The sequence below is a fragment of the Syngnathus acus genome, chromosome 5 (genome assembly GCF_901709675.1).
Source record: "Syngnathus acus chromosome 5, fSynAcu1.2, whole genome shotgun sequence".
Classification (NCBI taxonomy): Eukaryota; Metazoa; Chordata; class Actinopteri; order Syngnathiformes; family Syngnathidae; genus Syngnathus; species Syngnathus acus.
Window position 1 is genome coordinate 12,588,920 of NC_051091.1, and position 12,921 is coordinate 12,601,840.

General features: G+C 43.5%; 1 protein-coding gene across 1 annotated transcript in view; it reads left to right on the forward strand.

Moving 5' to 3' along the window:
- The window catches only part of eif4g3a (eukaryotic translation initiation factor 4 gamma, 3a), a 35,917-nt gene that overhangs the window by 4,051 nt on the left and 18,945 nt on the right, over positions 1–12,921 (forward strand). The window contains exons 2-5 of the mRNA XM_037252458.1: positions 3,418–3,490; positions 6,196–6,363; positions 9,783–9,875; positions 11,159–11,191. Coding sequence (XP_037108353.1) covers positions 3,418–3,490; positions 6,196–6,363; positions 9,783–9,875; positions 11,159–11,191 — 367 coding nt within the window. The remainder of the gene's footprint in view (positions 1–3,417; positions 3,491–6,195; positions 6,364–9,782; positions 9,876–11,158; positions 11,192–12,921) is intronic.

Genomic DNA, 12,921 nt, shown 5'->3' on the forward strand with positions numbered 1-12,921 from the left:
CTCATGTAGTGAATGAATTGAGACATTTCGAAAAATTCACCACAACCAATTGCTTCTCTATGCGAATCCATGACGTGTTGGAAATTAAATAAAAATGTTGGGGGTTTTTTTCTGATAAAAACAGATGTCTGCAAATGTTTTATTTTGATGAATGAATATATGAAAGGATGGACGTAATATAAGTACGTGTATGACCTGACCTTTTTTTCTAACTAACCTCTTGGGGTCGTATAGACTTGACATTGTGTCTGGCACATGGCTCCCCAAGGGATCACCAGATCCCACTTGTTGAGATTGTGCGCTCCCTGAAGGTGTGTGGTTGTGTAGTTTGTTGCTGTTCCTGGTTGCCATAGGAACGCTCAGCACTTGCATCTGCTGGCGCGCAACCTTTAACAATGGCGGCGCTGCTTAGCATTCAGTGTGAGAGGCCAAGGTGGCGCTTCCCACCATCTGCCAACAAAGGGCCAGGTCAGCCAGCCTTGCTTGAGCGTTGAGCACCCCCAGCCCCCTCGCCTTATTTCATTCCAACTCACCTCACTCCGTTGGAGGCCCTGCTGAGAAGCTGGCGGCTTTTTCCTCAGACCAATTAGATGATCGATAAATGGATTTAAACAAGTTCAAAATTCAGATTAATATGCTCATATTGATTTGGATTACACTGGTGACATGACGCGTGTCTGAACGTGACACATGGGATTTAAAAAAAAAAATGAAGTCCCTTGCAGCGTCTAGTAGCAATAGTTGGCTCTGTGACAATTTATCGCACAAATTCAGCTATGAGGCCCATCTCCATTTTTGTCATACGTACAAAGTTGCGCATAGATAGGGCAGGTGCATGTATGTGTGTCAACTGCCTGTGAAAATGTGGTTATGTCAGCGCGCTCTCTGTGGGACGTTTATAAATAAACTGCTGAGCTGTTATGAGCCAGCATTCAGGACGGCGTCTTCCAGAGAGTGCGTGCCCGTGATTAAAGACAGCTTCCTGGTTGATGTCATAAGACATGCTCGCTATTGTTCGTATTGTGCGTTCAAGATGTGCTTTTTTTTTTCTTTTTTTTCTTTTTTTTTTTTTAAAAAGGACAAACAGCTCCTCTGTGGAATCTTCAGTGTTCATTGGGCTGTCTAGGAGTCATGTTGATGCTACAAGTGCTTTTTTGAGATAAACATGAACTTGTTAATGACGGATTCATGTTTTTATTTCCCGTACAGGATGATGATCTAAAGCAGATGACGTGGTAGTCACCCATTCTGACAGATTTATAATTTTGGTTTTCTTTTTTTTTTTTTTTTTTTGCCGTTGCTGGCACTGTAATTGGAACTTTTGGAGCATTTTAGAGATGCTGCTTGGATGCACACTCGACTAAGGCTGGATTTTTATTTTGTTACTGGGGTATCTTGTTGGGGGGAGAAATAATTGTCTATGCTTTGGCAGTATCTAAGAATAACAACAGGTGTTATTGTATTTGTTTGTCACGTGTGTATTTACGCTGCCATGACGTACAGTATACCCTCAGCCATTTGAGAGCAAAAAATAAAATCTGTCATGTGAGTTTAACCTGTATCAGGACTGCATTTGAGTCACCTGGGGCCCCACAAAGGAGGAACCTTGGCGATGCTTCTTGAGTTGCTGAGACGTTGACATTTTTTAAAGGCCTCACCAGTTATTGGGCTGATAGATGTGACATTTGTTACAGACCCCTATTGTGGACATGCGGTGAATCCTAATGAATTTTGATGATACTTGACCTATTTTTGACATATTTTTTATTCTCATTTCTAAAGTTTTCAACAGTGAAGCCCAGCTATTCGCGTTATCATTGGGAGGTTTGTTTCAAAACATTCAAATTATTCAGTTGACTTTGCATAGAAATAACAGGAAAACATCATATGCAGATTCTTTTTGAAGGTGTAATAAATTTAAAGGGTTAATATACATATTACTTTTTTATCGCAGCAAACAAGTTAGGCCAAAGTTCCTCCATAAATTTACAATGGATAGACAGAATTTTTAACAGGCAAATATGACACTCTCTAACCATGAAATAGAAGCTGTATGGCTTTCTGTTTGTTATATATTCCATGATAAGACTTAGTTCCCAGATTTTGGCTTGTGAGGCTTGAATTCACTAAGATACCATCTATTGTTTGTATTGCCGTGGTCTCAGCTGCAGCATGCAGTGAAAAGCTTTGTTAGTGCCAAGTGTGTGTGCGCGTGCGTGCGCTTTTGGGAAAGAATAAGCAAGAGGGGAGTGGACCAACAGCAAGAAGACAGCGCGTTTGCACCATCTGGGACATGTCCGTTCACTTCCTGTGCCTCCAATCTTGATTCGTCGTCTCTGATGGTTCGGGTAGCCTGCGTCATTGAGCGAGACTTTGAATTTGTTTAGATTGCAGCTAAATTCCGATGTCTCTTTTTTGCCGATACGTATCTGATAATTTTGTTTATTTTTTACATGCAGTGTGAAGATATTTCTGGGCCTCAAGGATGAATTTAAAGACCGGAGCACCACCCTTAAAAGTTCTATTAATTGTATTGAAGGTTGCTGAAAGTAATTTTCAGTTGATTTAGGCTGTATGAATGTCATTTTGCATCTTCTGCCGCTCTGATTTTGTTTCTGAGCATTTCACTCTTTAGGCATGAGTAATTTACACTTAATAAAATTATGACACTTATGTAAAAAAATATTTTTTTTGGGCTTAGGCCTGGCAGCAGGCCAAGAGTGTCATCTGGATTGCCGGCTTGTGAGAATAGCGAGCAGTGACTTTGAGCCAGGAGGAGGACAGCCACGCGCTGCTTTTTCCCCTAAACCATGTGACCAGCAGTTTGCGAGTGTGACAGACAAGTGGCCAAGCAGGTTAACCGCGGGCTTCCCTCACATGTGTGCTTGTCAGGCGCTCCCTCTTTTGGGTGCTCTGCGACGCCTCACTAAGTGGCTCTCTGCATCTGCCCATTCTCAGCATTGCCGCTTGACTAACATTCAAGCTGAGGACTTTTGAAGTGAGTTATAACAGGACATTTTCAGTTCACTCTTTAGGTATAGTCTTGTGTGTAGGCTGAGAAAATCCACTTCATGTTTTCCCTTTGACACAGTGAATGGTTTTAGGTACATAGTGTACTCTGAGAGTAAGGGGCTTGTTTGGTGGTTGGGGGTGGGACTTAGGGGAATCCTTGCAATGAAACCCGGCAAGGCACCGTCGAAATCCCTTTTCGAAATAAATGTGCTTCAGTATGGTTGATACATTAATTCTATTGTTTCTACCAATTTAAAACTTCCTGTTGCTGTCCCAAATGTCCTCGTGTAACAGCATCAGTGACATTTGAAAGACGCTCTCTTGCTCTCTTGAAATAAACAACCCAAACAAACCAACCGAACAATGTATCACAGTGCTGGTTTTCCTTAAAATGCACCTTTGCAGGATTCCTCGGGTTCCACAGTCACTGGATGACAGAATCTTCTCCACGCAGCCTGGAATTGCCGCCGTCTACAGTGTGAGTATACACGTGCACGCGCACAGCTGTGCATCTTGACACATCTCGTATCAAATTTAAAATACTATTGCTAAAGACCATGTACAAGTACAACGGTACCTTGACTTGGTTTCTGTACTTTCTGCATGCTACATGTGCACCATTTAAAGGGCCTCAAGTAAACTGGCAAGTGATGTCGAGTCAAGTTGGATGGCGTGAGCGTCCAGGTGTGAGTTGTGGCCTATAGCAGGTCCTTCCGAGTGTTCTGATTTTGTGGTATTTGGTAGATACCAATATGTAGTCCATAATAATAATAAAAGTCTCATTCGAAATGCGCATGAGCATCTACATGGCAGATGGGTATGACTCACCTTGTCCGGCAGTTCAATTCAAATTATTTTGCGTATTCAAACCAGTTGCGCTTTTGGCTACGGGGGGAGTGATTAGTTTGCAGGGCATGCTGTATAATCACTGTAAGATGCATCAATTAAAGCAATGCCCGTGGCGTGAAGCATTTGTTCTACGTGAGAGGAATGAACGTTACAGATCCTATACAGCTGCACCTCCCCCACCCCATGGCTCCATATGTCCTCTGCCTCAGTCAGCCGCCCAAGCAGAGCAGGCTCCTCCCCTGGCAACAGCAGCGAGATTAGTTGCTTTATCCTGGGTCATGTGAGGGAAGTGTGCCACACAAAGGAGCTGGGGAGATGAGTATAAATGACGGCGGCTGCACCCCCAGGTCCTGGTGCCCGCCGCCGCGTTGCAACGATGAGCTAGCTGAATGTCATCGTTGTCAGGAAGAAAAAGACTCTTTTGAGGAGAGTCGTTGATGAAACGCGCCGGCTTCTTGTTGCCTTGCCGTAGTGTCTGCTCTCATTCCGCCGTGTGTCAGAGTGGTGAGAACGGTGCCAGCTGTGGCAGGCAAGCCCTTTCCTGCCATTCCGAGCTCAACCCGGTGTGCACTTTCGCACAGTGTGCCTCAATCAGATGATTGAAGTGGATTTAATTTATTTTTTATTTATTTTATTTAATAATCAAGTAAGCAGTTTTGGTCCTCTGTGCTATGTTGAAGTTGCACAACTCAAAATCCGGACACTAAATCGTAAACCCCATAAAAAGCGATTACTCCACTAGTACCGTATTTTCCGCCCTAAAAGGCGCACCGGGTTATAAGGCGCACCTTCAATGAACAGCCCATTTTAAAACTTTGTCCATATATAAGGCGCACCGGATTATAAGGCGCATAAAATAGAAGCTATACTGCATCAAACTGAGGTTGACTAGGGTTGCGGTATGCATCCACTAGCCAATAACCAACGAGCCCTCTGTAAACAATCGCGTTTCTCAAACGATCTCCTATAAAATGATCAGAACTGACTAAAGTTCGATCTAACGCATTGGTACTACTTACCTATGTTTCCCTTCCATATCGATCCGTAGATTTACTCGAAACATTAACAGAGCACCCTATTTTGACATGAAATAGCCTGGTACGTATAGCAGCTATCGCAATAGCATTAGCCATCCGCAAAGTCTCACGAGCCTCAGCTCGCAATCTCCCATGAGCCTCAGCAAAGTGTAAACAATCGCGTTTCTCAAACGATCTCCTATAAAATGATCGGAACTGACTAAAGTTCGATCTAACGCATTGGTACTACTTACCTATGTTTCCCTTCCATATCGATCCGTAGATTTACTCGAAACATTAACGGAGCAGCCTATTTTGACATGAAATAGCCTGGTACGTATAGCAGCTATCGCAATAGCATTAGCCATCCGCAAAGTCTCACGAGCCTCAGCTCGCAATCTCCCATGAGCCTCAGCAAAGTGTAAACAATCGCGTTTCTCAAACGATCTCCTATAAAATGATCGGAACTGACTAAAGTTCGATCTAACGCATTGGTACTACTTACCTATGTTTCCCTTCCATATCGATCCGTAGATTTACTCGAAACATTAACAGAGCAGCCTATTTTGACATGAAATAGCCTGGTACGTATAGCAGCTATCGCAATAGCATTAGCCATCCGCAAAGTCTCACGAGCCTCAGCTCGCAATCTCCCATGAGCCTCAGCAAAGTGTAAACAATCGCGTTTCTCAAACGATCTCCTATAAAATGATCGGAACTGACTAAAGTTCGATCTAACGCATTGGTACTACTTACCTATGTTTCCCTTCCATATCGATCCGTAGATTTACTCGAAACATTAACAGAGCAGCCTATTTTGACATGAAATAGTCTCGCGGGTACAACAGCTATTCGGTGACGCCCCCTGACTACAGTTGCCGTAATGCTGGGAAGCGATGCGACCTTGTAATTTACTAGTCGTACTAAAACGTACTGAAACATTTTGGCAGAGCACTGTGTACAACCAGTATGGATCAACAAATTCATCAGTTGATCCATATATAAGGCGCACTGGCCTATAAGGCGCACTGTCGGCTTTTGAGAAAATTTTAGGTTTTTAGGTGCGCCTTGTAGGGCGGAAAATACGGTAATATAGAGGAGATTCATTTTATTTCCATGCTGTCAAACTCTCATTGATGAGGTATATATAAATCTATCCTTCCATGCATGACTTCAGCACCAGTGGCAGACAACGAGTCGCTCTCAACACAACGAGGCAGACTTTCAGACTTCACACCCCTGCCAACATTTGCGTGTTCCAAGTGTCTCATTAGCAGCACTGATCGAGCCTTAAGCACACTGTTTTCTCATCCCACAGCTCCCCAGGCATGCCGGCCCTCCTTACACGCCTCACGACATCACAAAGGGACACCCGAGCTTGGCGGGCACCCCACCGGGTCATGCCCACTCCCCGGCGCTCTCTCAGGTATCCGTACCCACAGCTCCCACGTATCGCTATCCTAAGGGCTGGGAGACAGGCGGAGGGGTGAGTTTCGTGTGGTATTCGCCGCCTTCATCCTCTTTGCGTACTTATATTTGCGTTTTCTAAATGTTTGCTTGCATCTGTCATGTAATTTTCGGACTATAAGTCGCTCCGGAGTACAAGTCGCATCAGCCATAAAATGCCCAAAAAAGTGAAATAAAACATATATAAGTCGCTCCGGAGTATAAGTCGCATTTTGGGGGGAAATTTATTCGACAAAATCCAACACCAAGAACAGTCATGAACGAGCAACAACAGGCTAAACGATAGGTATGCTAACGTGACATAAACACAAACGAAGAGCTGAGAACGGCCCTGACGTAAAATTCAGAGTTATTCAAAAAACTATTACATAAATAACACGTTAATAAAACCATCTGTGTCACTCCAATTCATTAAATCCATCGATCGTCCTTTGTCAACAATGGGTGCGCGCAGCTGACGGCGCTTGCACTTCAAAATATTCCACAGGCCCATATAACGATATATAAATTAGATATCAAATAACTATTATATAAGCAATAGTATTATCAAACCATCTGTGCACTCTAAATCATTAAATCCATCGATCAACGTCCTCGTCCTTTGTCAACAACGCCGCGCGTGCGCCCTGACGTCAGCCTCGTCGTTATTCCACAGATCTAGTATATAACTATATTGTAGCGTTAACAAAGTACAAGGAAAGACGTGGGTTTGGTAAACGGCTCTTTATCTAACCAAACAAACTGCAAGGCGTGTGGCGGCGTGGACTTCCAGCCACGGAAGTGGAAGAGAGCTCCATAGAATAGGACCGGGCGTGCGTAAAAGCCATGACCGAGCCCCATCCACCGTCCCCGGACAGCCACCCGGCCGAGCGCCGGCCCCAGACTTCCATCCACGGAGGCGAAAGAGAGCTCCATAGAATAGGACCGGGCGTGCGTAAAAGCCATAATAGTTTTTCAAACCTTCTGTGTCACTCCAAATCCTTAAATCCTTCAAACTCTTCGTCCGCCGTGTCACTTAGAAACAAAGCCGCGATGATGCCCGGTAGTACGTGGGGTCCTTCGACATCTTCGTCATCACGTGATCAATCTTTGTCCTTTATGTAAACAACCGCCACGCCGCGTCGCGCTGCTGACGTCACTTGAAATTCAAATTACAGTAATCCCTTGCTACATCGCGGTTCGTTTATCGTGGTTTCACTTTTTTGGGGGGGGGGAAATTTTTGAAAAAAAACACATACAGTGCCTTGCGAAAGTATTCGGCCCCCTTGAACCTTTCAACATTTCGCGACATTCCAGGCTTCAAATATAAAGATATAAAATTTTAATTTTTTGTCAAGAATCAACAACAAGTGGGACACAATCGTGAAGTGGAACGAAATTTATTGGATAATTTAAACTTTTTTAACAAATAAAAAACTGAAAAGTGGGGCGTGCAATATTATTCGGCCCCTTTACTTTCAGGGCAGCAAACTCACTCCAGAAGTTCAGTGAGGATCTTTGAATGGTCCAATGTTGTCCTAAATGACTGATGATGATAAATAGAATGCACCTGTGTGTAATCAAGTCTCCGTATAAATGCACCTGCTCTTTGATCGTCTCAGGGTTCTGTTTAAAGCGCAGAGAGAACCATGAAGACAAAGGAACACACCAGGCAGGTCCGAGATACTGTTGTGGAGAAGTTTAAAGCCGGATTTGGATACAAAAAGATTTCCCAAGCTTTAAACATCTCAAGGAGCACTGTGCAAGCAATTATATTGAAATGGAAAGAGTATCAGACCACTGCAAATCTACCAAGACCCGGCCGTCCCTCCAAACTTTCATCTCAAACAAGGAGAAGACTGATCAGAGATGCAGCCAAGAGGCCCATGATCACTCTGGATGAACTGCAGATAACTACAGCTGAGGTGGGAGAGTCTGTCCATAGGACAACAATCAGTCGTGCACTGCACAAATCTGGCCTTTATGGAAGAGTGGCAAGAAGAAAGCCATTTCTCAAAGATATCCATAAAAAGTCTCGTTTAAAGTTTGCCACAAGCCACCTGGGAGACACGCCAAACATGTGGAAGAAGGTGCTCTGGTCAGATGAAACCAAAATCGAACTTTTTGGCCACAATGCAAAACGATATGTTTGGCGTAAAAGCAACACAGCTCATCACCCTGAACACACCATCCCCACTGTCAAACATGGTGGTGGCAGCATCATGGTTTGGGCCTGCTTTTCTTCAGCAGGGACAGGGAAGATGGCTAAAATTGATGGGAAGATGGATGGAGCCAAATACAGGACCATTCTGGAAGAAAACCTGTTGGAGTCTGCAAAAGACCTGAGACTGGGACGGAGATTTATCTCCCAACAGGACAATGATCCAAAGCATAAAGCCAAATCTACAATGGAATGGTTCACAAATAGACGTATCCAGGTGTTAGAATGGCCAAGTCAAAGTCCAGACCTGAATCCAATCGAGAATCTGTGGAAAGAGCTGAAGACTGCTGTTCACAAACGCTCTCCATCCAACCTCACTGAGCTCGAGCTGTTTTGCATGGAAGAATGGGCAAGAATTCCAGTCTCTCGACGTGCAAAACTGATAGAGACATACCCCAAGCGACTTGCAGCTGTAATTGCAGCAAAAGGTGGCGCTCCAAAGTATTAGCGCAAGGGGGCCGAATAATATTGCACGCCCCACTTTTCAGTTTTTTATTTGTTAAAAAAGTTTAAATTATCCAATAAATTTTGTTCCACTTAACGATTGTGTCCCACTTGTTGATTCTTAACAAAGAATTAGACTTTTATATCTTTATCTTTGAAGCCTGAAATGTCGCGAAATGTTGAAAGGTTCAAGGGGGCCGAATACTTTCGCAAGGCACTGTATAAGTCGCTCCTTATTATAAGTCGCCCCCCCACCCAAACTATGAAAAAAACCGCGACTTATAGTCTGAAAATTACGGTAAATATCTTTTATTTCTACATTTGCAAATGTGATGGAGCAAAATACAATGGCAGTTCAATTGTGCATGAGGCCAATTTAGGAACGCCAGTGCCATGTAGTCTCTGTAAACGTGTGAGAGCATCATAGGAATCTTCAGTGTTGGCAGTTTGGTCGCCCACTGTGAGTCCTGGGAGCAGCTCTGGTCTTAACGTGCTAAAAATAGCACACTCAGCCAGCACACTCTTAAATGGGCACAACCATACTAAGAAAAGGAGATAAACTGGCTTCTCGCATGGCTCTGATGAGCAATAATGCGCCGCAAGAGTTGCAGACCTCCAGGGTGCCATTATGTACAAGATGTCAACCCCAATTTCATAACATTTATTGCGGCAACATGTAAACAGGCAGCCTACTTCATAGCAAGATGAGCTGATGTCCATAATACTGTGGCTGATGAAATGTGTGGACCTCAATTAACTTAAAGCTGACCTCTGTCTTGTCCCCCCCTCGACAGTCTCCGTACAACCCTGGACAGAATGCTGGCTCCGCCCCTTTAGTGTATTCTCCTCAGACACAGCCAATGAATGCACAGCCGCAGAGTCGCCCGGTAAGTGTCACCCCGAACCCCCTTATGCCTCCAACAAATTACCGTATTTTCCGCACTATTAGGCGCACTTAAAAACGTACATTTTACTCAAAAAACCACAGTGCGCCTTATAATGCAGAGCGCCTTATATATGGATCAATTGATGAATTTGTTGATCCATACTGGTTGTACACAGTGCTCTGCCAAAATGTTTCAGTGCGTTTTAGTACGACTAGTAAATTACAAGGTCGCATCGCTTCCCAACATTACGGCAACTGTGGTCAGGGGGCGTCACCGAATAGCTGTTGTACCCGCGAGGCTATTTCATTTCAAAATAGGCTGCTCCGTTAATGTTTCGAGTAAATTTACGGATTGATATGGAAGGGAAACATAGGTAAGCAGTACCAATGTGTTAGATCAAACTTTAGTCAGTTCCGATCATTTTATAGGAGATCGTTTGAGAAACGCGATTGTTTACACATTGCTGAGGCTCATGGGGGTCTGCGAGCTGAGGCTCATGGGAGTTTGCGGGTGGCTAATGCTATAATAATAGCTGCTATACGCACAAGGCTATTTCATGTCAAAATAGGCTGCTCTGTTAATGTTTCGAGTAAATTTACGGATCGATATGGAAGGGAAACATAGGTAAGCAGTACCAGTGTTAGATCGAACTTTAGTCAGTTCTGATCATTTTATAGGAGATTGTTTGAGAAACGCGATTGTTTACAGAGGGCTCATTGGTTATTGGCTAGTGGATGCATACCGCAACCCTAGTCAACCTCAGTTTGTTGCAGTATAGCTTCTATTTTATGCGCCTTTTAATCCGGTGCGCCCTTTATATGAAATAATTTCTAAAATAAAAAATTCAATGAGGGTGCGCCTTATAATCCAGTGCGCCTTTTGGTGCGAAAAATACGGTAATTGATACTGAAGTGTATCTGCCCAAAACACTTCACGGTACAAAGGCTCATATTTACTTATCTGCAAACTTCATCTATTGAATTGTAAAGCACTGCTTCTGTTTTAGCTCCTGTGTGACTACAGCATGATAGTATATTCCAAAGTGCATTGTCGCCGCAGGAGCAGATCTCTTTCATAGATCGAACAACTCCTGTGGTTTAATGTTCTCGATGAGTTCAAGCCCTGGTTAGTCAGTTAACTAAGACTAAGTTGCTGCATCATGCTTTCCTGCAGCTTGATTGCGCTTTACCGTCTGCTTCTACATTGCTCATTTCTTGTGTCTCTTGTGCTCTTCCCTCTGTCCGCTTTGCCACCACTGCTTCAAACATCTTCCCACCAATCAGTTCGCGACAGGCCCACGACCGACCCACCATCAGGTATATACTTCTACGACTATCATGAAATGTTGATTTGAAAGCTTGGCTATTTTAATGTTCAACAGACGACGCAGTGGAACTAAATGCACAAGCTAATTGACATTAAGGTTCTAATTTCAAAAAGGTTTCTATTTCCATGAGAATTATGTCATGTAAACTGGGTTTTATTTCAATGATTTGCATCCTGGGTCTTCACTTGATCACACTAATTGATTTACTCAGCTGTTCCAAGTGCCCAATTTCAATGTACCGTAATTTTCGGACTATAAGTCGCACCGGAGTATAAGTCGCACCAGCCATAAAATGCCCAAAAAAGTGAAAAAAAAACATATATATGTATATAAGTCGCTCCTGAGTATAAGTCGCCCCCCCACCAAACTATGAAAAAAACCGCGACTTATAGTCCGAAAATTACGGTATTCTCACTATTGAACAAACCACATAGCATTGCCTTTCAGTTGGTTAGCTCAGCGCTAATGCTAAATAGCACCATGTTAGCCTTTTAGGCAAAGGCTTGAACACAAGTATTGCAGAAGCACTTGTTTATAGTGTAACAGTACTCAAGTCATATTCTTTATCCTATGTGAGTATTGACTAATATTGCCGTACTGATGAGCTTGGAGGAGTTGAGACATCTCGGTGAACAATATATGTCTATACTGCCCTCAGGTGGTCAATGCAGGCACGACAGAAAGGTCTGCTCAATGGCCATTCACTTGCTCCAGTGTGACAAAAAACTTTTAAACTCCCTTTTTGTTGTACTGGATTGTGTCATTATTAGTAGTAGTAGTAGTATTACGTCATTACACGACTCACAAAGCATCAAATAATATCAATTGCACGATGTGATCCTGACATTTGACTCCTGTGATAAGTAGGGGTGTAACGATCCATCGATACACATCGATTAATCGATATAATGCTCTACGATTTGTTGGCATCGATGCTAAACGTAAACATCGATCTATATCGCCCGTTTTTGACCTCGGACATTAGATGCGACTTTATTTTGAAATCCAGTTCATTGTGCGCGGCGTGTTGTGTTGTGAGCAGAGCAGGCACGTGAAAGGGGAGCCGACAACTACGCGGCTCCTGGGCTGGTGCTATGGCTAGTGTCCAAGAAGACGAGGAAATTCGCTCCCCTTTGGGCTTCAAGTCATTCGTTTGAAAGCACTTTGTAATTTCCTAAATAAAGAGTTTGCAGTACTTTGTTGATTTTGCGTATGAATTGTTATAAATCAGGATATTGTTCTATATCGATCGTAGAGCACTATATCGTGATGTATCGTGAATGAATCACAGCAGGCTTTAAGATATCGGCAAATATCGTATCGTGTTTCTTTGTATCGATATGATATCGTATCGTGACAAAACCCGCGATTTACACCCCTAGTGATAAGGTGTCATCAGAGTCGAAGGAAAACCTGACTGAGATCACGTCTGATCGTGTAGTCGGTGTTGTTGTCGCTATGCGGATCTTAACATGTCCAATTACCAATGACCTTTTTTGCGGCTTGCTGAGTCATCATGCCCTTCCCAGCCACTAGCTCTACCGGATGCAAAACTATTTTCAACTGTAGTCTTCAGCGTTTGATGTTTTTGGTACCCCCCTCTTGACAAGTCATATGAGGTCAATGAGTGTGGGCCGTTTGGTGTGAATGCACATGCACGCATGCACACACACACTGAGCGCATGCGCTGGCTGTCACTAACTGGCGCTATGCTCTGTT